Source organism: Ursus maritimus, unplaced genomic scaffold (assembly GCF_017311325.1).
Source record: "Ursus maritimus isolate PB19 unplaced genomic scaffold, ASM1731132v1 scaffold_2, whole genome shotgun sequence".
NCBI classification, from domain to species: Eukaryota; Metazoa; Chordata; class Mammalia; order Carnivora; family Ursidae; genus Ursus; species Ursus maritimus.
In genome coordinates, this window is record NW_024424452.1 from 65,495,496 (window position 1) to 65,522,344 (window position 26,849).

At 39.6% G+C, this 26,849-nt stretch overlaps 2 protein-coding genes across 16 annotated transcripts in view; one reads left to right on the forward strand and one right to left on the reverse strand.

Moving 5' to 3' along the window:
- Positions 1-14,132, reverse strand: part of CEP170 (centrosomal protein 170) — a 119,413-nt gene extending 105,281 nt beyond the window's left edge. For 8 of the 9 annotated variants that reach the window (XM_040636072.1, XM_040636071.1, XM_040636070.1 and 5 more), the window contains exon 1: positions 13,316-14,132. The gene's annotated coding sequence lies outside the window, so the exon portion shown is untranslated. Of the gene's footprint in view, positions 1-12,859; positions 13,025-13,315 lie in introns of those variants that run through there. The other variant, XM_040636065.1, reaches the window with a different exon arrangement.
- Positions 14,133-14,278: 146 nt separating this feature from the next.
- SDCCAG8 (SHH signaling and ciliogenesis regulator SDCCAG8) overlaps positions 14,279-26,849 on the forward strand; it is a 226,519-nt gene continuing 213,948 nt past the window's right edge. For 5 of the 7 annotated variants that reach the window (XR_005836322.1, XR_005836325.1, XM_008694795.2 and 2 more), the window contains exon 1: positions 14,412-14,501. Coding sequence is in view for 3 of the 7 variants with exons in the window: in XM_008694795.2 (XP_008693017.2) it covers positions 14,435-14,501 (67 nt within the window). In the remaining 4 variants the exon portion in view is untranslated. Of the gene's footprint in view, positions 14,502-26,849 lie in introns of all 7 variants that reach the window. The other 2 variants (XR_005836324.1, XR_005836323.1) reach the window with 2 other exon arrangements.

A 26,849-nucleotide genomic window follows, 5' to 3' on the forward strand; every position in this document is an offset into this window, starting at 1 on the left:
AAAAACATCGTCAGGTCATGTGTCACTAGGAGCAGGGAAAGGCGCACAAAGCTATCTCAAAGGACTGAAAACAGACTCCACAAGAGGGGCTGACAGTGGGAAGAAGGCAGTATGAGCTAAGGGTCTGTAAGACCATGAAAGCCAAATGCTTTTGATTCACCTTTCAATTCAACAATTTCTTAGCTGACAACAATTTCTCTTGCTTCTGTCGTCTGTCTATAATGCATTTCAGCATATCACCACCTGTGTGCCCCTTAAAAATGGTTCCTTCTCACGATTACTACCTTCCTCCTTTAACTAACCATACATTCACTGTTTGAGAGGTGGGTATACATTCAACCAGAGTATCGGCCCAACACATGAAAACCAAAATCAAACTTCAAACTGGAGAATAACTGAAGAATCTTAGAGCATGTTTAAAGCATTTAGATTTTATAAATATCACAGATGTGCTTATTTATTGCCTAACAACTTAATAGTCCAAATTATGCAATATTTCTTTTCACCTTCATGTAAAATTACAATGCCTATAAATAACTCTGTAACAGTGCTGTGCAGTAAAACTGTGATTATGGACAGGTAGGTCACGCTGTCCAACGTATCAGCTACCCAGTGCTTGAAATACCAACAGCAAATGCATCTGAGAGAACTTTTCATTTAATTTTAATTAATTTAAATTTAAATAGTCACATATTGCTAGTGGCCACTCTAGTTTGCTCAGCTCTACACAAAGAGGAATCACATGATTATTTACATTAATTTAGAATGGCTTTATATACTTCCAACCTATAGAATATAAATACACAGAATTGGCTGCTAAAAAATAATTTATGTTGGGAAGAAAAATTTTGATCTGATCACAACAGCATATTATGTTTTCATTTATAAAGCTATATAGCATTCATATAAATTAGTAAGTTATGTAAGCAAGCAAGCCTATATTTTGGCTGAAAATTTGCAACCATCATTTCAACTGTTAGTATAAGTCTACTCTTTTATATATTATAATTAATTAGACTACAGATGCTTCAAGTGATCAGGTTCACTACTACCTGGGTATATGCCATTAGGTATGTCATAATTTGCTGGAAATATTTTGTAGTGTGAGTATTTCTCACAAAGCAATTTTTTTAAGGGAGGGAATCTCTATACAGCTAAAGAGGAATGCCCTACTGACTTTTATTTCATTTGGAGAAGAGCTTCTCCAAGTGTGAGGAAAAAAGCAGCTACAATAGATCGAAAGCTTATTGGTATTTTTAAGAACAATTATTAGTAGGAGATAATACTCTCAGTCAAATATCAGGATATGTAAAAAAAAAAAAAAAAAAAAAAAGGTTCACCTTCCAAATGCCTTGTCTCTTCACTCCTACCTTCTTCCCCCCCTTTCCCCATCTCTGTGTACCACTGCATATCACAAACCATTCTCCCAATTCTTTGACTCTCTCTTCTTTGTGACTAAAGGGCCATAAGCACAAAACTGAAGAGTATTCTGAATTTTTCACACACAAAATATTGCTATAAAAGTTGGGAGTAACCTTAGAAATAATATAGTTTAAGCCTTTTATTTTTGTGAATGAGCAAAATGAAACAGTAAGATTAAAGACTTGTTCAATGTTATAAAGCTACAGCGCCAAAACTAAAATGGAGATCTAACTCCTTGTGCAAAGTACTCTTTTATTTACACCTTGTTAACAAAGTGTGCGTGTGTGTGTGTGTGTGTGTGTGTATTTATAAGATCAGGAAACACCCTTAGAAGTCATCTGTGAGAGAAAACAAGCCATCTGGTTTTTCTGGAGCAGATATCTGATGACAGTATTTATTAAATAAATTGATATATGTGTTTTAGTTTGTAAAACATATTGAGGCTTATACAAATGACTGTCTCAAAAGAAAATAATTTGATTCCTGCCTTCCTGTGACCCCCATTTTTTCCCTGCACTTTTGCAACTTTTGATAGAAAAATGGTTTCCTATAACTGCACTAAACAGATAAAATCATGCCACACTACTAAAGACCAATCTATGGGGTAAATGCTAGCAAAAGGAAAAATAAATATTAATTTAATTAATGAAAATCCTATTGATATTTCTATGGTTAAATTTTTTATTTTAACTAGTTTAACATCCATTAGATGTCTGAGAATCCTATGAAAGATATGACAATCTTGCATTTCATAGATATATATTAATTTCATATTCATTTCCTGGGGACTTGGATCAGGCATTTTCACGTGATCAAATAAAAATACTCAAAATATAAAAAGAAGTAAATAATTTTTGCTCCCAGTAAGTGCCTAGGGACTCAGATTTATAAATTTCTTAGTTATTCTTCCCTACTCTGGACATTAGCCCTATTTCTGTCCTTATTTTTGATACTGATATATGTTCGGTAAAAATTCACTTTTGCTTCTTCACTTATGCTGGATCAACAGAGGTTTACCCAAATTCTTATACATTTTTAATAAGTGATTTTGATGTTTGAATTTTGTCAAACAGTAAACTTATTTTTTAGAGTCATAAGGTATACATACACATCAAAGAAAAACTCAAATCAGCAAAGCAGAAAGTAACTTTGTAACAGAATTCAGGACCCATAATAGTAAATCTGAATTTCCAAGGCCAATGTAACTTTTGGATTTGAACATGGTACCCTTAGATAGCAACTCATTTTGGCAAGTTGCTTCACTATTTTTAAGAAATGCTATTTCTTGTTAAGAAAACTTCTAATGCAGCTCTTATAAGTGTAGCTGCCTGTACATGCAGCAAAGTTGGAATATAAAAATATGAATGCCTGCTGGAATCTAAGGATATCTTAGTCTTTCAGAATGCTATGTCCTAAAATTAAGGAACTTTCCCCAAAAGGGTTAATGTATTCTTGTATGTTGCAAGAACTTACTGTTTTAAATGTAAGTTTTTGCATCTGCAATTTTGTTTCACAATAGAACTGTTTAAAATGTGCTTTAAAATGAATTATTAGAAAGCATGAGTTTTTTTTTTTAAACTTGAGAAAGAAAATTAAGTACAGACAGCATATAGTTCATTTAAAGGAGCTTTCTTTCCTTCCCTTTAGGGTCAGGCTTTAAAAAGTGGTCTGTTTTTGCTAATTCTACTTCCTTACCTTTCAACTACTCTTTACCTTTTTTTTTTTTTAAATTAAGGATTTATTTATTAGAGACAGAGAGAGAGAAGGGTGAGGGGGCAGAGGGAGAGAGAGAATGCTGAAGCAGATTCCTAGGTGAGTGTAGAGCCGGATGCAAGGCTCAATCCCAGGACCCTGAGATCATGACCTGAGCCGAAATCAAGAGCCGCAGCTTAACTGACTGAGCCGCCCAGGTGTGCCCCCACTCAACTCCTTTTTTTTTTTTTTTTTTTTTTTTTAACATGTAGGCTCCTCATGCCCAGCATGGAGCTTATATGGGGCTTGAACTCACAACCCTGAGATCAAGATCCGACCCAAGATCAAGAGTTAGACACTTGGGATGCTTGGGTGGCTCACTCAGTTAAGCATCCGCCTTTGGCTCAGGTCAAGATCTGAAGGGATCCCGTTCCACATCAGGCTCCCTGCTCAGTGGGGAGCCTGCTTTTCCCTCTGCCTCTGCTCCCCCTGCTTGTGCTCTCTCTCTGGCAAATAAATAAAATCTTAAAAAAAAAAAAGAGAGACCCTTAAGTGACTCAGCCACCGGGGTGCCCCTTCAAACGACTCTTGAATTAACCCTATGTACTGAAGTTTTACCGAGTTTCTGTCCTTTCTCTTCCTCTCAACCACCTTTGGCTACTATGGCCAGAAATGTTCTCCTAACTACTAAATCCGATGATCTTTAATATTTCTATCTTACTTCACCTGCCAATATCTTTGATCATTCTTACCTTCTAGAAACATCACTTTGGTTTCCTCTCACTTCAGTGACTACTCCTTAATCTCTTTGAAAGTCTCTACTTTTCCTTTAAATCTTGTTTTTTAGGGGGTTACTGCCCAATACATGACCCTTTGAGACTTCTCTGAAGCCACCAGAGTTCAAATACTGCTTATTACGTCAAGTCACACATCTAAATTTCAAGTCAAAACCTCATCCACACCATATCTCTAATTGCTTATAAATAATTTTCAGTTATAATGTCCCCACTGGCTCCTCAAAATTAATTTTTAAAAATTGAATCCTTCCATTTTTTGAACAAAATCTGCCTTTCCTCTTGTTTTCCCTATCTTGGTGAATGGCATTACCAACCACCCAGGTACTATCTCTCCAATCTCCCTTTACTTAGATAAGTCCCTGGTGTTTATCACAAAAATTGTGTTTTCTAATTCCTCAGTTTGGACTGACTGGTGTGACAACATCGGAGAGCAGGGATAAAGGGAATGGACTGTAATTGTGACAACTAAAGAAAAAAGAAATTTAAAAAGATACTTGAGTAAAGGAAATACATGATGTGCTGACTCAGAATGCCAAGACTGGAGGGAAAAAGTACAAACTGGGCCCAAGAAAAAGAGAGAAAAGAAAGAATAAGTCAGACAATAGAAATCCTAGTGATGAAAACAGACACCTGAGAAGCAGATGAGAGAAATGGTTGTCAAGACAGCATTCTCTGATGAAATATTCATCTTATTATATACCTCACCTTATATCTTTGGGGGGAGGCAGGGGGTATTACTTTGCAATAAACCTAAAATCCATTAGCAAAAAGGTGAGAGATTCTATTAACGAATTATGTTCTGAATGTTATTCACAATAATTACTAGACATTCTTCTGCTGGATACCAAAGAACACCATCCCCTTATTCCCAGGCCACCCTCCCCAAACAAATCTCTAAATTTTACTTCTTTTATTCTTCATTTAATCATATTCTATTTGTTCTCACCTCTCCACTTTAAAAATTTTAAATTGTTGATTCTGTATAGATCCTTCACATTCTGGAATTTGTTCCATACCACTTAGAATCATAGGTTTAAACCATGCTGTCTCACCTCTTATTTTTACTGAATAGCACAATACCGAATTCTTCATATAGTGGAAGCAGAAGGTACTGAGATGTAGAACTGAGAGTAATTCCTTCATTCCTGAATTTGCTACTGAAGGAAATAGAATCAATAATTACATAAATAGTGTATGCTTCCTTCAATAGTTCTTCAGCTTTAATAAAAACAAAAACAAACTCTTTTACCATTCCTCTTTAAAAGTACACAAATACACACACACCCTGCCCCTGCCCTCTAAGAGGGATAGCTCAGGGTCAGTGTTAATTTTGTCAGCTAGCTATTTACAGAAAAATTGACTTCAGTAATACTTACTGGAATAGAAAACAATATATTTCATATTTCAACTGTTATTTGACAGTGGTTGTTAGAAAATATTTCAACAGCATATTCAGAAAACTTAAAAGTGAAACAATTTCAAATGATTTAAGAGCCCTTTTCTTACATACACACATTGACGTCGGCAGTTTACTTTGAAATGCATCAAAATGTTAAGATGCACTGATGAACAGACAATGGATATATGGCCAGATGTGTGATAAAACTAATATAAAGTTGTAAACAACCCTTAATTTCCATAAATTGTAAGTAAATTACAAGTTTGATAACATGGACTCCTATACCCTCAAGAAAAATTAGTCAGAAAGTTTAATCACATTATAAGATGTTACCAGATTAAACCAAAATAGACAAGAATACATAACAGCGGCATCACTGGCTAGTGGGATTATGAGAACGTGTTCTTCCCAATGTTGTGGTATTTTCTAAGTATTCTGCAATAGATAAGGATTTGTAATATGAAAAAAAAGCATGAAAAAACAAGGTGGCCTTCAATTTGCATTGCATTGCTTATCCAATGAGAAGTTTTATTGAGCAACTGAGCAAATAATAATACATGGGGTCCTCGAGATAGATATTTTGAAGTTATAGTCCCATTGCCTCAAAAGTCTTTACTGCTTAAGAATTATTGCTCAAAGTCCTCTATTTGCAAAGTTCCTTTTTCGCCAAAATAAATATTTTATACTTTACTTCTATATCACCTATGCTCATTTCCCCTGTCCTCTGTTTCCTCAAATCAGTTTCTAGCTGGCTGCCTTGAGTTCAAGACCCCTAACAAACCCTATGCTGTGAATTTGTACTTTACTATTCCACATAAGATGTGACCCTTACCTGGTAATACCCTTATCTGGTAAAACACCTTCCAGGAAAAAAAAGCCAGTTAAAAAAGGAAAATTTTCCTTGTTGGCCTGGAAAAAAAGTAAGCTGGCCTGCTTGCTTTTTTCTGACTTCACTCTCATTTAGACACTGTGCTTGGAATTAAAGGATGAGTTTAGGATTGGAGGAAGTTATTATCTCAAAGCCTCTTTCCCCCATCATGTCTTTTTTTCCCCTCCCAAGAACACTAAAATAATGTGCAAAACTGCCTTATGGGGATGAAATGCAGAAGCAGCAGAAAACTATTCCTACAGTGTCAGATTGAAAAAATATTTCTATTCATCACCTCAAACAAAACATTTCTTCAAACATAACTACCGAGTGACACCACATCTGGGGTGATGGTAGGAGATCTATACCTGCAACCATACCTTTCATTTGTCTTTTACATCATTTTCTTTTCAAAATAAACCTCTGAGGTATATGGACTATCACTAGATCTACCTTATAGATGAAGAAACTGAACTTCTGAAATTAAATGACACGTTTAAGATCACACAAGTAGTGACTGAGTCAATTCCTGACAGCAAATTCTTCTCACTGAACAACACTGTCTCTCCGGTTCAGTCCGTGGCAACAGCAGCAGCCACATCCATCCACCCAAGAAACAGCAGGGACCTATTTACAAATAAAACTTTGTTCAGGGCTTTAGATTTAGTAGTTTTTAGGGGAGAATAATTGTGAACATCCCCATCAAACAACTAGAAGAAAGAGAAGTCTAACAAAATGTTCTCATCTAGTTTATAAGGAGTGTTCAGGTGATTAAAGGTGGGTATATAGTTTGACTCAACATCCTTTATCTTTAAAAATACTTTCTTTACTTGACTTCTGGGACAGCACACTCTTACGTCACTGGCCATTTCTTTTCAATCCTTCTGGATAGCTGCTTCTCTCCTGCTAAGCTTTCACTGTTGAAGAGTATCAGGTCTCAATCCTCTTCTCAACCTAATTAATCAACTCTCACACTAAGTGATGTCTTCCAGTCCTATGGCTTTAAATACGTTCTAATGGTGATGCTTAAGATTTAAGTATCTTCAGTCCTGAACTTCTCTGAATTCCTGACTTGTATATTCCACTGCCCACTTGATAGCTCCACTCCGATGTTTGACAGACATTTCAAACTTATATCCAAAACTCTTGATTTTTTTTTAAAACCAGACCTTGTAACTTTCATTATCTCCACCATTATTACTCTAGTCGAAACCATTAACAACTTACTACAGATCACTCCAATCGTCTCTTAGCTTGTCTCCTTGTTCCCCTTTTTCCCTCCAGTCTGTTCTCCACAAAAAGGTCAGAACTATATTTTAAAAATATAATACAATTCTTTTGTCATTCCCCCAATCGAAACCCTCCAATGAACTCCCAAAGCACTTGAAACTAAAAACCCTACAATCTCTATCCAACCTCATTTCCTCCTATTCTTTCTTCCTCTTGCTCATTCACCTCCAGCCAGAGCTCTCTTTATTATCCGCATTCACTCATCCCATTCCTGTCTCAGGACCAGTGCACAGTCCAATCACACACCTACATGGCTTACTTCCTGAAAACAAGTCTGCTAAACGTCACCTCCTCACAGAGCAGTACTCCCTAACTGCTCCTAAAACGGTAACTCTCAAGGTTCAGAATATTGTCTTAGGAGGTTATCTTTTGGGGCGCCTGGATGGCACAGTTGTTAAGCGTCTGCCTTCGGCTCAGGGAGTGATCCCAGCGTTCTGGGATGGAGCCCCACATCAGGCTCCTCTGCTGGAAGCCTGCTTCTTCCTCTCCCACTCCCCGTGCTTGTGTTCCCTCTCTCACTGGCTGTCTCTCTCTCTCTGTTAAATAAATAAATAAAATCTTAAAAAAAAAAAAAAAAGAGGCTATCTTTTGGGTAAAAGACGGGTGGTGGGCTAAGACTATATATTATATTTGCTTAACCTGAAAAAAAATTCACTGGAATGATACAGAAGTAATAATAAAACGTTACCTGTTGGATTAGGCAAAGTGCTAACTCAGCAAACAAGGTGAGGGATAGGAGGATTCTTCACATTGTTTTTAAAATACTTTGATTTTTTTGAACCATTTGAATGTTCTATCCGAGGGACTACTTAAGAACAAATGAAAATAGCAGTCCTTTATCACGGTCTATCCCTTTACTCTACATTTTCTTCATAGCGTTTATGTTTACTTAACTTACTACTGTATAATTATCCATATCACCCAAAAGACCGTAGGCTTTAACCAACTGCTTCAGTACTGGAGAATATAATGGTTTTCTCCTTAATTAAAAACAAACAAAAAACATTCAAATGGTTTTCATTATCTTTGTGTCATCTCTTTTCTCAAGCATATTTTATTTATGTTACATTTACTCTATTTATAAATCTGCATGGCTTTGTCCTTGGCTATATCCAGTACCAGGCCAGGATGAAGACACAAGAGGGCTGGCTTGTTAAATTTATAAATGTCTAAAAGCCAAGAAGGGAAGCTAATCCTTTGGATGACAGAATCATGACTCAAGAAGATCTCAACAAGTTTTAACTATAGCTACATTCAAGGAGATGGTATCTGGAAGGGTTAAAGTTTAACACTTTCAAAAAATCATCTATGTGTACATAAAGATTGGGAAAAATCTTTAAAAAGACACTGGCTTATGTTGACTACATCAGTGGTTTCCAAATTTTCAAAAAACAAAATGAAAAACAATATAAGCTTGCCAACTTTTTATTGTTCATTTAAGAACCAAACCAACACAGAAAACCCAAGGCAAATATTAAAAGAAACTTAGCACATACTAACACTATCATTTTATAAAGAGAGGTCATTTTGACATTGTAGAAATACAGAAACTCAAATCCCTTGAATTGCATAACAATAACTTGAAAAGCCATATAACATTTTCTTCTCATTTTTCTTTGCTTAGAACTAGCAAAGATATTACTGTTATTAAAGAGTTAACACAATTTTAGACTGTAAACACAAGTGTATAGCTTGAATTAAGGAAAGGGATAATTTCACTACACTGCATTCAAACCATAATTTCAGAAGTAAATATAAAAACTAGATCAGAACAAAAAGAACAGCACTCACAAAACTGAATCTAGTTGACAAGAGATGAGAAAGGTAAAGGAAACAGTATCATATGAAGTTGTAAGGGTTATAATATTTAATTTAGAAAAGAGAAAGCTGAGCAAAGAAATACCTTATTGCATCTTACTCTTAATGACAGAACTACAACCAATGGGGAGAAGTTATAAAGTAAAGCAGATACCTGCTCGATTTAATTAAAATCTTCCTATTATACTTTCCAAAAGCTAAATGAGACATCCTATGCCTCTGTTCATGGAAGTGTTGTTCTTGGAGAAGTTGGCCTCAGTAAGATCTCAAGGATATGAGTAGTAGAAGGCACAGTGTACCAGATGACTCTAAAGTCTCCTCTAATGCTAAAATTTTGTGAATCAGGAAAAAGTACAGTTTGCTTTTTTAATTTACCAACAAGGATGAGTGGAAAGAATTTGGGCTTTTGTCAAAAAGACAAAGGTTCAGTTACAGGCTCTACCACTAAGAAATGTGTGACACAGAGGGAAAATTATTTACTAACTCTAGTCTTCAAATATTCTCAAATTTAAATGTGTAAATTTATATCTTATATACAAGACTGTTGCATGAATCACACACACGCGCGCGCACACACACACACACAAACACACACGCTGCTTGACACATAGGTTTCAATATGTGGTAGATATCAGTCATTTATTCAATAAATATCATGCCCCAAAGGGTAATATGTTCTATATTACTTATTGTTTATTGATATACTCTGCTATGCCTCATATTGTTTCTCAAACCTAAGCAAAGCATACTTGAGATTCTTTTCCACTTCCATGTTTTGTACAATCCTTATCTGTACATTAAGTTTTTCTTTAATCTTGCTTTTGGTCATTTCCTTTCTACCTCTGTTTGACATAAAAGAGTGATTTACCTTCAGTATATACTGCCATGTTATTCATTTTGGCCAAAAAAAAGTATAATATAGATGTACTGTTGCATAATCATTCAACTAAACTAGACTATATGTCTAGCTTAATCAACTCTACTACCAGACAGATGTCTTCTTATTCTTTTGTTTTGCCCACACTAGCTAACTCATTGCTGGACACTTCCCTCAAAAAATATTTAAGTAAATAAGTTAAATCCCATTTCACCAAAGGTAGTTAATTACTGGAAATGGTTATTAACAAAAGTTTATGAAATAAAGATGGTCTGAGGTTTCTCCCCTTAAGAAGAAATTCATTTTTTACCGAAATACAGCAACACTCAACGTTCTCCTCCATATTATCTATCCACCAAGGATTTTGCAGATGGTACCTAATTGCTCTTTTGTTATACTTCCATAATAATTTGCAACTGTACAGATATTTTAGTTGGCAATTTAGTACACTGCTGTCTGTTAGATATTTATTAGATTAGGACACTGCTTAAAACCCCAATGTTCATGACAGAGAACAAAATCAATCATTATAAATTAAAATACTAAAAATTATTTTACGGGAGTATAATTTTGTTGAATAAAAAACGTTAACAAGTTTAAACATAGGCAGTATTCAGTACTAGATGAGTGATATCTGATCACTATCAAATGCAACAATAAAACTAGTTTTTTCTTCAGTGATAAAAGGAAACAAATTTTAATACTGGGATTAAATAAATTAAGCATAGAATTTTTAAAAACACTTTGATATTTGCATTAATGGGCATAACGTATGATAATTTTACAGCATAAATTTCATTAATGCTAAGGTAGAAAACATGCAAATGGTTATTTCCAAAGTAATTGAGAACAATGAAATTTACCAATAAAATACATTTAAAGTTTGATTTAATGTAATTCCACATGCTGAATTTAACTAGATTATTTTTAAGTAAGCTAAAACTTAAAAGGGCATATTAATAAATTCTTTTTTAAAAAGTCTACTAAAATGCATTGCAGAATTAAAGGGTAAGATTATAAAGCAAAAAAAGCACTCTGTCAAAAGCAACTCAATGAAAAAACATAAATTTAATTCTGAGAAAAAGTTCAACAGATTTTTTTCCCAAAAGGTAAGTTGCAAATAATATAATTCATTAATTGAAGAAAAATGAGAAAAATGAACTTCACAGGTTCTTGTTACACGGCAATTTTATTTTTAAGAGCTTACAGAGTTCATCGTACTATAAAATACTACTGAATATCAGGGAGTAATATTAAGATACAGTTACTAATTAGTAGGGAAAAACTTCCAACAGTTTTGGTTTTTTTAAATGAAAAGCCCATGTTAGGGCGTCTTTCCTTATATTGTAAGTTAATTTATAAAACTAAAGCTCTTCAGTAGAATTATTTTTGCATCACAAGGAAAAGGACTAGATTAATACAACTAGGATATCAATGAACTTGACTGTTAAAGACAACTCAAGGAGCATGTAGAGAAGCTTTCCATAAATTTTCACAGGGTAGGGGGACTAAGGGACAAAACCCAAACAGCCCACTGCAGGAACAGATCTTGGTTTTATTCAGCTCTGCCTTTCCTTAGCAGTGACACTTGGAGAGACAATTCAGTTAACTTTCCAAGTTTTAGTGTCTTCCTGTGTCCCTGTCAAGTGCACTAAGATTCTTGAGTTTTAAAAGACCCAAATCCTACCATATCTACAAAGTCAGGAAGGACGAAGAACAGCCCTGGTTTTACTTTTTAAAAAATAATGTTAGAAAAACACAAAATTATTTGTACCTTGCAATGTAGTATTTTCAGACCTGAATTACTAAATTTCTGAAGCTTATCCAGCTAGGATTGTATCCGTGAAGATCTAGATACAGTATTCACAATGTAACTCTCTCCTCCCCATTATCCCTCCACCTGCTCCTCCCCATCCTGCTTCTTTCCTTCTTCCGCTTGTTTTAACGCCAGCAAACCGTTGTAAGCTTTGAAAGCTTAAGATGAAATCATTTTAAAAGATGCATTTTGAATCAACAATCATCTGCCCCACCACACGTCCCCCAAATGAGTGAATTTTCATTAAGAGAATGAAAGTATGAATAAACAAAATCAGAAACCGAAAGGTACCGGTCCTGTTTTTTGTTTTGACTGCTCAAAAAGCAAAACAGAAAGATGTAGCCTCATCTATTCCCTTAGGAACATGAATGCGTTACCCACCCAATGAAAAAACAATTCTGCTGGTTCATTTCCCTGCTACACAACAGCCTCGTCGTCGGGCCCTTTCTAAGTCCAGTCTTCATCGCTATCTAGTAATTTCATATTGATCACCTTGGCAATGCTTGCACAGGCACCGTCCCTGTCTTCCAGGGGCTTACATTCTTCAAATAAATCCCTAAAGCCCTACTAAACACTACTCTCCCCCCCAATAGCCCCCCCCCCCGAGATTCCATAACTTAGGACACAAATCCCACGTCTTCCCGCCCTGTGTCAGGCATAAAACGAAGGGAAGCATACCAAAACCCCACATTTGAATCTTAGGACAATGAAGCCGACAGGAAGCCACTCTCTCCTCCCCCGGGTTTACTACGGAGCCAGAGCCTGCGCGGGTGCAGTCGCCTGGTAGGGTGCGTGACACAACGTCTTCCACGTCCTCCAACCGCGTCCAGAGGGCGCCTGGCCTGACCTCCCCCAAACCGCCCCATATCCCCAAACCAACCTCACAAAAAGGCCCGGCACTGTTAGCTGCTCCGATCGGGGAAAAATCCCTTCCCCAGCGGCAGCGCAGCCATTCCCTCCAATGCTCCGCCCGCACGCCAAGCAAGCTGCTACGGCGCAAGCGGGAGGGCTGCACAAAGCCGACAGAGGGCTGAAAATGATTCAAGACATTCTCGGGAAGAGGCGGCGGCCGCGGGCCCGGAGGGACGGCGGGTGGGGCTGGGGACAGGGTGGGGGAGGGGAGGGGCGGCCCCCACGGCCCCGGGTCGGGTGCTGGGTGTGGGGGGTGAGGTGGCGGCGCCGCTCAGGGCAGCGGGGAAGCGTCCCCTCTGCCGCCCGGCCCAGCACCCCCGGCCGCCCCGGGACGCACCCCGAGCCCCTGCTGCAAACCCCGGAGGATGAGGGGAAGCAGCGGCGGCGGCAGCGCCTAACCCGAGCAGCTGAGCGCATCACTTACCCCTGACTGCTGAGAGAGGGACCGGACGGGGGAGGCGGGGCGCGTCGCGTCCCGTGAGTCTCTCGCACGCCGTCCTCCCTCCACCCCGTCGTCGTCGTCGCCGCTGTCGTCGTCGTTGCTGCCGCTACGGTCGAGCTCTCGACCCTGAGCTCCGCCGGGCAATAACGTTATTCCACACACGCCCAGCACATAGCGGTAACGGCAAAGAGCGGCCGCCCAGTGCGCAGGCGCCTGAGGAAAGGGCGAGGAACCCGGCCCTATCCCCTCCGCCGGCCCAGTCCCAACGATCTCTTACTGCGCAGGCGCCAAACTCAGACAATGAAAAGGGGCTGTGCAGAGGGTCTCACCCAAAGGCTGCTCCAACTGCCTAGTGCGCAGGCGTGCTCCAAAGACAAGCTTGAACAATGAGGAGGACTCTGGCTTTAGCCGGGACCGCAACTAAAAATGACTACAGTTCCCAGAGGGCAGTGCGCCAACTCCAAGCGGAGGTCTGGTTGCCGGGCATGCTAGGATTTGTAGTGTCGGGTGCCTTCACGCGCGAGGCTGGTTGGAAGATTTAAAGCTTCTTTTTCTTGATAATTCATTTGGCCGTTTTGGCAAATGTCGCGGCTGAAGGGTGGAGAGCTTATTTGTGTCCTTGAGAAGAATCAAGGACCAACCGCAAACTAGCAAACTTAGAAGCGTCAAGGCCTTCAGTGAGCTCTTTCTGTCGGTTGGGTGGTCCTAACAGCAGGATGGGATAAAGGCAGTACTAAACCAGCCTGGGCTACAGAAAAAGGGCGGAGCCTCCAAGCAGTCTGTTGGCAACCGGATCTGGCCGCTGAACCGCCGCAGCTTTTGGAGCGATGTCCTCTGGGAATTGTAGTATAGTTGGAGGCCTTTTAGGAGTCCTGTGACTGCAGGCCCGCAGCCTAGGGACTACAACTCCCGAAGCCCACCGCGAGGGCCACTGGGTGGGAAGGGCCCCCCGCGAGCTCCGTCCGGGGTTCCATGCTCCCCAATGACAGCAGCGGCAGGAAGCAGGCGGGCACTTTTCCGGCGCCAAGGTCTCCTGTTGCCCGAGGGGCGACACTGGACACTTCCCCACGTGACTCCCATCTGTGGGCCCCGGGTCTATGCATGGCGAAGTCCCCGGAGAACTCTACCCTGGAGGAGATTCTGGGGCAGTATCAACGGAGTCTCCGGGGTGAGTTGGCGCCGAACCTCTGCGCCCGAGCCCCTGGGTACCAGGGCCTAGTGGGCGGGAGCTGACCAGGTGCGTTTCCTAACACCTTGGCTTGGCCCCAGCCGGGACGCAGAGAAAGAAGATGGATGGTGCTGTGATCCTTGAGCAAAGATGAAATAGTTTGTGTTTGTTTTTACGGTTAAGCAGTGTTGTTTCCCTTGTTTCCCATAGTGACCTGAACTAACTCCTTGAGCTTGACTTAGTCATCTTACTCCCCCAAGGCCAGCAGAAACTCTGGGTGGCTCCAGTCCACTCTAGCCCTCTTCCCATACTTTGCTCTTTAGTCCAGTAAATTCCTGATTCACGATTTTGCACATTCAGATAGTGGTGTCGTGGGCTGAATGTGATTTATCGGACCAGGAAAAAGAAAATAGTAGTTATTTTAATCACAACAGCTTCCAGTTAGTGGTGTAGGCTATTTACATACATCAAATCATTTAAAACTTACAGCAACCTTATGAATATCCCTCTTTTACACATGGAGAAATCAAGGTGCAAAGAGGTTGAGTTAGGTGAAGTCCACACAGCTGGTTAGTGGCAGAGCCTGCATTAAATTCAGTCAGGACTGACTGCCTTAAAAGCCTATTTTTTTCTTTATTAATCATGTCACAGTTACTTTTACTGAAACCTTATTTGGTTAATTCAGAGTTTCTTAGTATGGTTCCCTATGAGTGAGACTTTATAGAAGTGATGTTTGTACTTAGAGATAGCTCTGCCATGTTGGACATCATATATACTATCTGGAAACCTCAGCACTGTTATCTTAAAGAGGAAGTTATGGTATTGTCTACAGGGTTATTGTGAGGAGCAAATGAAATAATCCATGTAAAGCAGTGATTTTCAGCCTTTTTTTTTTTTTTTACTATGACCCATTGGTAAGATATACATTTTATATGGGACATGTATAAAATAAAATTTCATTGGAGAATATTCTGCTAAATGTAATAAATACACTCTATTCTTTTGCATTTTCTTAACCCTCTAGATCATGACCAACTTTTTTTTTTTTTTTTTTTTTAAGATTTTGTTATCTATTTGAGAGAGACAGAGTACATAAGCAGGGGCAGAGGGAGAAGCAGACTCCCCAGCTGAGCAGGTAACCAACACGGTACTCAATCCCAGGACCCTGGGATCATGACCTGAGCCAAAGGCAGACACTTAACCTACTGAGCCACCCAGGCACCCATGACCAACAGTTTTAAATTTAGAGTATTTAGAACAATGAGTCATTTAAAAATTAAAATTAAAAATGTCCTGCCTACTATAAGGCATGCTAGGTGCTGGGGATACAATAAAGAAGTAGACAGAGTCCCTGTCCCCACGGAGCCTCTGGATTAGTGGGGGAGAAAGACAATAAACAAAATAATTACAGATTACTGTGATAGAGAATAAGGGTAAAGATCAGTGCTTGGCATGTAAGAAACACTTGTTAAATGTCAGCTGCTATTTATAATTGGTACTTCCAGGAAAGTGAAGATTTTTTAAGGAGATTAGAAAGTTTATGTTCTAGTGACTCTAGATTTTGTAAGCGTTATTATGTATTGTTTCCATCTGTCAACAGTGTCATAAACTGTCAACATTCTCAATACTCAAACTGCAAGAGTAAAATAAGTGGTCTTGATGAATACTTTCATCAGCCTGCTGATGTTTCAAGAGCTGTTAGATACAGAAGTAACCACTTCTGACTTTTCATTTGAAAGCAAGATGTGCACTATGCACAATGATAATGAGTGATTTTTCAAGGCTGGTAAAATTTTGTTTTCCGTTATAAGTTTCTGCTAATACTTCGCCTCCTTTTACCTTATTGTGAACCTTTATGTAAGCAGCAGGGGCCTAATATTTGGCTTTTTAGTGCAATAAGGTGGTTAATTTCAAATGAGTGCTGCTTTCAGTAATTATATAGAGTGGAAAGTTTTCATTCAAAGATGATACATTTTGAAATAAATTTTAAGTTTAGTGTGATAACAATATAAGACAGTAAAAACATAATCAAAAGCAAACATGAAGCAGAGAAAAAAGTTAAAGGTTTTTTTGTTTTGTTTTGTTTTGTTTTGTTTTGTTTTGTTTTTAAGTGATGGCTCTAACAATGAATTAGGAAATGGGACCTGACATTTTTTGTGGGTTTTCAGGACTTATTTTATTACTTATTTAGTAGCATTTTAACTTTTATGTTTATTTAGTTTATATAACCGCTTATGGAAGGAAACAGCTAATCCTGAGTTAAAGCACAATCGGAAGTTCTTTGCTTCAGACATATAAATTAGCCCTTTTGAATGGGATAATTCCCTCTGAAGTCAAAATTTGTGTTTCTGAATAAACAAAGTATGGTGGCATTATTTTACATGTGGAACTTCAGTATTTTAAGTGTTTGTGCCTAATGACTTGAGAATTGTGTTACTATACAATCAGATAAAACGTAATTTGAAGTTCTTTTGTTTTAGTTTGTTTTGGTTTTGTTGCTTTGTTTGGTTTTGTCTATCCACCGTTACTTCCTCAAAACGTTTTGCCTAGTTGGTGCTTAAAGAAAGGCTAAAAAGTATTCTCGGTCTTTCCTAACATGTTATTCCTCTGGTTCCTAACTCACTGTACTTGTAATTATTATTAATATCCCTTCATTTATATTCAACCAGGAAGTAGCCATATAAAAATGCAAAATGCTTTCACAGTTTCCTATGCTAATTCCTCATTTTTATAACTTTTCCTCATTACTTTAAATGTAATTTTAGGTACTAATATAGTATAGTAGAATTTGAAGGTTTTTTTTTTCAGATTTTATTTTATTTGTCAGAGGGAGAGAGAGAGCACAAGCAGGAGGAGCATCAAGGAGCAAGGATTCTGATGTGGGACTCGATTCTGGGACTCTGGGATCAGGACCTGAGCTGAAGGCAGACACTTAACTGACTGAGCCACCCAGGTGCCCCAAAATTTTGAAGTTCTGATTTGAAAGGCAAAGTCAAAGCTGCTTTCTTTTTATTTTTAAAGATTTATTTATTTGAGAGGTTGGGGAGGAGCAGAGGGAGAGAGAGAATCTCAAGCCAACTCTGTGCTGAGTACCGAGTTAACAAGGGGCTTGATCTCACCACCCTGAGATCACAACCTGAGCTGAAACCAAGAGTTGGAGGCTTACCAACTGCACCACCCAGGCGCTGTGCTTGCTTTCTTTTAAGACCTGAGTGGAATTCTTGTCTCTCCTTGACTCGTGATCCTAGAGCAACCATGGAAAGAGGGAGCCCATTGGCACACTTCACACTCCCTTCTTTTTTTTTTTTTTTTTTAAGATTTTATTTATTTATTTGACAGAGATAGAGACAGCCAGTGAGAGAGGGAACACAAGCAGGGGGAGTGGGAGAGGAAGAAGCAGGCTTCCAGCGGAGGAGCCTGATGTGGGGCTCGATCCCAGAACACCGGGATCACGCCCTGAGCCGAAGGCAGACGCTTAACGACTGAGCCACCCAGGCGCCCCTTCACACTCCCTTCTTATCCTTTCTTGCCTTCTGCTTTCTAGATGTATTCACTCTTTATCCCCTCTAAGGGTATCTCTTGCTTTGGATTGTTTGTGCCCTCAGTGTAAGAAATTAGAGAGATTTGGTGACTCTCCTTCAAAGTAAGCATTCTCACAGAAAAATGAGAAGGCTTCATTGCCCCACAGATCTGTAACATTATTGCTTCACAGTAGGTGATCTGAAAGATTCCAATGTGGGGAAAACAGGCACCTTGGGAATCACGGAGTTGAATCTAGAAGTGGAAGTGACTTGGAAGGTCTCCTGGCAGGATGGTTAGGTGTTCATTCCCTTTGTAGTGAATGTAGGCAACTAGCATTCAAGACCCACAGAATGATTAAGAACGGTATTTGGGAACTGCGGAGAGTAGCAAATACCCCTCCTCTCATTTAGATCCAACACAGCATTGTACAAAGGCCACGAGGTATAAAATGAACTAGTATGTAGCCAAGAAAGGGTCAGAAAAACCAATGTAACAAGGAATTCAGGCTGTTTTAAGTTCTGCGCTCTGAGTGTAGGAATATGATAATAGAAAGGAGAGAATTTGTTAGAAAAGCAGTGTCCCAGGGGTGCTTGGGTAGCTCAGTTGTTAAGTGTCTGCCTTCGGCTCAGGGCGTGATCCCAGGGTCCTGGGATCGAGCCCTGCAGTGGGTTCTCTGCTCTGCTGGGAGCCTGCTTCTTCCTCCCCCACTCCCCCTGCTTGTGTTCCCTCTCTCGCTGGCTGTCTCTCTCTCTGTCAAATAAATAAATAGAATCTTAAAAAAAAAAAAAAAAGCAGTGTCCCATTCCTTTTTTTTTTTTTAAGATTTTATTTATTTATTTGACAGAGAGACAGCAAGAGAGGGAACACAAGCAGGGGGAGTGGGAGAGGGAGAAGCAGACTTCCTGCCGAGCAGGGAGCGAGATGTGGGGCTTGATCCCAGGGTCCTGGGATCATGACCTGAGCCGAAGGCAGACGCTTAAGATGCTTAATGACTAAGCCCCCCAGGCGCCCCAGCAGTGTCCCATTCTTAATAACAGAATCATGTCGAGTTTATTGCTGCAGTGTTAGCTATAGGTAGAGTTGTATCAACAGCACTGTGTATGTGACTCACCCGTCCATCTAGTTCCTAACCACCTTTGGCTGGGGGTGCATAACGAAATATGGAACACATGTAGACTGTGACAAGAATATATCATTATTTTCCATATGCATTCTGTATGCTAGTTCCTCTTTTTCTTTCAACATTTTGGTATTCTGGGCTCTAGACTGAATTCACATAAGAGTATGGTGGACTCAGAGAGAAGGATATGGATCTAGGAGGCAGGTCACTAAAATCTTTTGTAGCTTTAGTGATAACCATCGGTGTCACCTTAGGCAAGTCAGTAAACTATTCTTCAATTCTTGTTTCCGTGTCTCTAAAAGGAAAAGTTTGGAAGAGGTGACAGAGTTACGTCTTTAGGACCCAAGCAGGTGGCAAAATCTGTGATGGAGTCTATGGAAGAAACTAGGGAATGGTAGGGCTTATGGCCAAACTGGGCAGTTTATGCTTTCTCTAAAAATATTCCCATTTCTGGGGTGCCTGGGTGGCTCAGTCAGCTAAGTGTCCAACTCTTGGTTTCAGCTCAGGTCATGATCTCAGGGGTGTGAGATGGAGCCCTGCTTGGGCTCCACGCTCAGCTCAGAGTCTGCTGGAGATCCTCTGTCTCTCTCTCCCTGTGCCCCTCCCCCCCACTCACACACACATTCTCTCTCTCTCTCTCTCTCAAATAAACAAAATACGTCTTTAAAAAATAAAATAAAAACTTTTCGATTTCTTTCTTTTTCTTCTCCCTTCCTTCCACACTTGGTTAGCAAAATGCCCCTGAGAGCCTGGTTTCCCCTGCAGGCATTTCTCTCAGACCCCTGGATCCCTAGTATCCCTTTCACCAACGCTGATGGTAATGATAAAAGTTACATTTCTATCATATAAAAATGAGAGGAAGGAGTGGAACTAGGTCCATAGAAAGACAGAGCTTGAATATGGGAAGAAAATATATAATTTGGGGGGTGATTGTTTCTTTGTAAATTGACCTAGTTTGAGAAAACTGAAGATAATATTGATATATTTTACCTATATATGATTGACACATCTCCCCAGATTCTGCAAAGTGTTTTTTTTTCTCCCCGCTTCCAGGGAAGGGCTCACATCTGTAGAAGAACTGTATTAATCTTACTTGCCAATACTTTAGTCACCGAGTTAGCCAGTGCTGACATCATCTGGACCTTTCATAAACTTAAGAAAACGTGTGTGCAATTTAAGTAAAGTTCTTTTGCTCAGTTTTCCTCATCAAACTTGTAGTTCTTCTTTTTGTTTTTGCTTTTCTTGAGTGTTTTCTGAATGTTTTTATATTCTTTGCCACCTACACCATATATGCATAAACACGCGTGTGTGTGCACACATACTCCACAGGTAGTGTTTACTTATTTGTGTGTTTTACTATCAGCCTCATTGTGACCAAGACAGGCAACAATGTAATCAAGCCCCTGGAAGCACTTGGGGTCATGAAATGAGAAAATTATTTTGGTATTTCAGTGCAGACTGAAACAGCTCTCTTCTTCTCAAAATTAAAGAAATGGAATAGCTTGGCTATTCATAAAGAAGGATTGGTAACGCAAATGAAATTTGTATACACCCGAGTGTATTTTTTTGCTGATAAAATGTGGATGGCATATATTCATTTTTTTTTGTTTTATCCGCTCTTAATGGCTTTTCTTAGTAATTTTAACTGTTACGACCATTTCTTTTACCAGAATAACAAAAGGTAGTAGATTCCCATTTTTCCTTCCCCACTACTGATGAGGCAAAATAGGCAAAGGACCGGACTTAGCAGCCAGAAGAGAAAAGCCAGTAAAAACTCATTTTACAAGTAAACAGTCATCCCTGGAATAATTTAGAACCAAAACAATGGTGCAGTGTTATTAAATTGTAAGGGTATTTTCTCATGTTCTTGGGCAGAAAAAGGGATTAAGTTAATCCCAAGCTATTGAGATACTGAGAATAATTATATTTTCTCTTGGGATGTTTACACATGTATGCGCTGATCACTTTCCCAGTGTGTGCCTAGGGTTTCCACCTTTTCACTTAGTGATTCTCCTCTCAGGGTCAAAAGGTAGAGAAAGTAGCTTGAAATGGGCTTGTGCACTTGGCCAAAGCAGCTTGTTGCGTGGGGGTGGGCGGGTGGGGGATATTCTTCATCAAGACCCACTAGAATATCTCCAGGGATCATCACCTAAGGTGGCTCTGAGCGATGGCTTTGAAGTGTAACTATTGCTTCATGTGTTAGGCCTTGAAACAGTACGAAGCTAAATATGATTTCAAGTTCTTGATCCCAGCAGCTAGAACACTTTCTCCTAACACCTGGGTCAGAAGTGCCCAGTCTTGGCAGTGATGGTTGTGGCTTGTGCTCTGTCCACCACCACGACTGTGGCTGACTAGCTCACTGTCCTGCCCATTTTTCATTAAGAGGTGGCTGTAGTTACAATGTAGTAATGTGGGAAGTCTTTCCTCAGTTCTGAACATTGTCAATAATGCCGCAATAAACATCGGGGAGCATCTACCCCTTCAAATCTGTATTATTATTATTATTATTATTTTTTTTTTGTATGCTCTGGGTAAATACCGAGTAGCACAATTGCTGTAATTAAAGGTAGAGAACAAATTGAGGGTTGATGGAGGGAGGTGGGTGGGAGATGGGCTAGATAGGTGATGGGTATTAAGGAGGGTGCTTGTCATGATGAGCACTGGGTGTTGTATGTAAGTGATGAATCGCTGAATTGTACTCCTGAAACCAGTATTGCACTGTATGTTATCTAACTAGAAATTAAATAAAAATTTGAAAAAAAAACCAAAACCCAAATCTGAACCCTAGCTATGCTGTTTTATTGATCTAAATCACTGGTTCTCAACCAGGGGTGATTTTTTCACCCAGGGGACATTTGGTAATTTACAGAGACATTTTCAGTTGTCACAACTGGTGGTGGTTGGGGGGGGGTGGTTTCTATTGGCATCCAGTGGGTAGAAGACAGGGAGGCCACTGAACACACACAATGCAGCTCCTTACAGTAAAGAACTATCGGATGCAAACGTCAGTAGTGCTGGGTTGAGAAACCGTGACCTGGAAGTAGCAAGGCCTTGCTCATCGCCTTTGTCCTACAATAATCGTACTTGCGAGTAATTACGGTTAAGGATACTGATTGTCCTGGCTGGTGATTTTACCTGTGTTCTGCCAGTCTGGCTAGGATTACTTCTTTATCAGCCCAAAACATACCAGGTGTATCCTTCATAATGTATATAGCTGATCTCCTTGATTTGCCAACATCTACACATCCTCAATGACTTTCAGGCCACTGCTTTCTTAAGACCTTGACATTCTTATTCAGATTATCTTTCACTCCTGCGCCAACCACTTCAGCACATTTTTCGGCTGTTAGGGTCTTTTCTTTTATGATAGATTTTTCTTTTAGATCTTTTCGTTTCTGCACGTTACTTTTAATCCCGTTCGCTGTTATAATTGTCATTTCCAAGGCTGGCTTTGTCTGACTTTGGATTAGGCTGTTTTTATCTTGGTTGTCCTAGATGTCAGTCCCCTAGTAAATAGCGACAGCAATCTTCTGAACTATCTGAGGCCCAGTCAAGTGTGGACAGACACATGCATCTCTTATCTCGCTGTGGTTTCATTTTTCTGCTTGTCTGCCCTGCTCTCGGCTTGTTTTAAGAACTGCGGTGCATGTCGTATCTCAGCCTAGGGAGGTATGGCTCATTGCATGGTTTCTCAGAGACAGCTGGGCGCTGCCTGGGGAGTGGTTCCACCACCCCGTCACCGGGGTAATTCTTGTTCACATCTCCCTGTGCAGATGGAGAATGTAGACATGAATAATTCACGGTCTGTATATAAGTGATGATCCTTCCTAGACTGGGACATAGTTGTCTTTTGTTCAAAAACACCTTGGTGAAGAGAGGCCTGATGGTGAGCTGGGAGAGAGAATGGTGGGGAACTGGACTACAACAATGATTAAGACAGACTGAAATTGGGGGCGCCTGGGTGGCACAGCAGTTAAGCGTCTGCCTTCAGCTCAGGGTGTGATCCTGGCGTTGTGGGATCAGGCCCCACATCAGGCTCCTCTGCTAGGAGCCTGCTTCTTCCTCTCCCACTCCCCCTGCTTGTGTTCCCTCTCTCACTGGCTGTTTCTCTCTCTGTCAGATAAATAAATAAAATCTTTAAAAAAAAAAAAAAAGACAGACTGAAATTGGCCAGCAGTCAGCAGCTCACTCACTTTTGGTGCTCATTGTACTGATTGGTGTTCAGATAGCGGACCTCCAGAAATATTATTTACTTACCTTATGTTCACGTGATGCTTTGGGACTCAGAGGTCCTATTTGGGTCTGTATTGATAATTAAGTTTATTTTCAGGCCGTGGTTGGTGCTGGAGAGAAGAAATCAGGATGCAGTGTGAAATACTCTTACTGTCCTCTCTGGAGAGAAGGGGAAATGAGTATTCTTTCTGTCTCTTGGTTATGGACGGATAAAGTTTGCCCATTCGCAATGGGATAGGAAATGATAACTAGAACCTCCTGTGTAATCCGGTTTGTAGCAGATAACGGCATGTAGGGTGTAGTGTTCTTTGTAAGGACTATAAAGCCTTCAGTTGCAGTTGTTCGGGCTGAAGAGCAATAGGGTTTCATCTGTTTGAACCATCTAAGCATTATTATTCCTCAGGATTAACTCTGTCTGTTACAGTGTATAATTATGTTGCTATGTGTATACTTGAAGAGCATTTAGAGTGTTTTGTAATATACTATTGAAATGACTTAAAAATATCACTTACCTTCTTAGTTTTAGGACACAGTTCTTGCAAATTCCTTCTCTTCCTCTCTGATCCTATCAACTGAAGTCAGTGATTGCAAAAACACCTCTATCTTGGGTATCACTTTTCCTTGGAATAGTTGATTTCAATATCTCACTATTTCACATAATAACTGTTTTCATAGTGTAATTTTAACATGTAATCTTTGAATGTCATAAATTCTACAAGAGTAAAGAATATTGGGAAATGGGTTAAATGGGCTCATGAAACTCTGCCGTCATTGTAATCTGATAAAAGAACTCTACGTATAGAGATTTTCAGCTGAATTTTTTTCCAGATTTCCTTTCTTTTTCCTAATATAGCTTATTAGCTTTTAGTCAAATTAGGTGTAAATAAATAATTATCCTTTATCTTAGAAGTGAAATCATTTCATAGCTCCACAGAGCACACTTTTAATGTTAGTTAAACCCTCTGTTTCCTTTCTAATGGATGTACTAAAGATAAGTGCTTTATTCATAGATTATGGTGTAAATCTAAAGCTCTGTGAACCAAATTGCTTATCGTGTAGCATGTTGATTTTCCTTTTCCATTAACAAATCTCTTTAGAAAATACTAAGTTGTTGGAAAACTGCTACTTCTTATTTTGCTAAAACCAGGAATGTGTCTTATCCGGGTTTTTCTCAAACTCATGATGAGTAAAAAGAAAAAAAAAAAAAAACAAACACCAAACCATCCCAAAAAACAAAACTCATGATGAGTAAGAGGAGGCCAGGCTTGGTTAGTATTCAGCTCCAAGTGCCTGTCAGAGACAGGTCTGTGTGGAAATAGGATTGGTGTGTAGAGAGAAATGTAGTGATAAATTCAGTGAGTCTCTAGTGTAGTTAGTAATAAAATTTCACTGTTGAACCCTGACCTGAAAGACCTGCTTTCTTTAGTTTATCAAGAAATAAAATGAGTTGCTCTAAGTGAACAACCTATGTCAGATATTTTATAACTTAGATTATATATTTTTTCCTACTGAGTTACAGTTACTTTTTCTGTTCTAAACTTTGAAATTAATGAGTTTGGAGAAAATCTGTTTCTCAAGGTCCTGTAGAATATATGTTTGTAAATATGTTTTCATCCATGACTGGTAATGAAAAGATAGATGTTTGGTAACTCTCTTAGAGTTCCCATATAGGTAGCAAAGATGAGGAGCTTTTCTCCCGAGGACACAAGAAGAAGTAGACCTAAGTTGTCAAGGAAGAGCAAGAATGTCATTGGCCATCATTGTTACCAGTTGCTCCTTCTTAGGGAAAGTACTATCTCCTCCCCTCCAATATCTTAAGTATTGTTTCAATGGAGTCCATTTGAAATAGATTAGAGGGCACCTGGGTGGCTCAGTTGCTTAAGTGTCTACATTCAGCTCAGGTCATGATCTCAGGGTCCTGGGATCAAGACCTGCATCAGGCTCCCCACTCAGTGAGGAGCCTGCTTCTCTCTCTCCCTCTGGTGCTCCCCCTGCTTGTGCTCTCTCTCTCTCTCTAATAAATATATAAAGACTTTAAAAAAATTAAAAGTGTAAAAATTTTAAAAAATAGATAGATAATAGATATAGATGAATTTGCGTGGGAATTCATCTTTTTCTAACATACATTTCCATCTTAGATATATGTAGATGCTTGGTAAATCAATGAGTGGATTAAAAAATAACTTTCAAATATAGATGTCAAAATTTGAACAGGGTGACTGAAATCTGGGTCCCAGTTCTACCGTGCAAGGAACAGTTTTTGTTATAGTTAATGTTTTCTAAATAGGAACCAGTGAATTCAGTCCTAAGAGATTAGCAGAAACAACAAGTTTAAATGGAAAAAATAAATGGACCTTAATTAATGAAATTACTAATCGATTGCCTGGTTCTCCGGTTGTTAGGCATGTAAAAATATCCATAAAGTAGGATAGAATTCTCAGAAATGCCTTCGCTAGGGTGATTAGTATAGTTCTGTTTTTAATGTAAGGCTTGGACCCTTTGCTGAAAACCTTTTTGGGTATTTCACTGGATAATTATTTCAGTTCTCTATTACTGCATAAGAAACCACTGTAAAGCCTGGTGGCTGACAGCAACAACTGAAGGCATTTGGGTTGACGGGACCCAGCTGGACAGTTCTTCCTGTCTCTTTCATGCCTTTGCAGTGAGATGGCCTCCGGTGCTGGAGTCATCTGGAGGCTGCACTGGGCTGTCAGCAGGGTTGGGCCTCTCTTACCCATGTGGTCTCAGGGCCTCTCCTTTCCACATGGCCCCTTGGCAATCTCTCCAGCAGGGTAGGCAGGCTTCCTACTTAGTGGCTTAGGAATGATAAAAACAAGCCTTCCAGGAGGGAGGAAGCAGAAGCCACCAGACATTTAGAAAATGAAGCCCAGGGGCGCCTGGGTGGCTCAGTCAGTTAAGCTCCTTACTCTTGGTTTTGGCTCAGGTCATGATCTCACATGGTCATGGGATTGGGATTGAGCCAGGAGTGGGCTCCATACTAAGCAGGGAGTCTGCTTGTCCCTCCCCCTCCACCCCTCCCCTGCAGTCCCTCCCCTACTACCCCTTTCACGTGTGCACAGGGGTGCTTGTGAGTGCACACTTCTGAGTACCCTTTTGTGTGCGCGCTCTCTCTCTCAAATAAATAAATAAATCTAAAAAAAAAAAAAAATGAAGCCTGGTCTGGCATGGTGTAACTCCTGCATTCTGTTGGTGAGTGCAAGTTACCCTTAGTTTCAACTTGGGAGGGGACAAGGGTAGAGGCCGGGTTTTTTGGGGGCACTATTCTAGAGATGAACTGCTATAGTATAATATACTGTAAGATACTTCGTTTTAGGCTGTAGTGTTAAGTATGTGCTAGTGAGTTTAAGCTTCAATTCTTAGTGGGTCCACTAGCCAAGAATTTCTACAGATGTGTAGTCAGCCAGCAGGACATAGGAAGGACGACACTGCAGAGGCAAGCACTGTAAGCACTT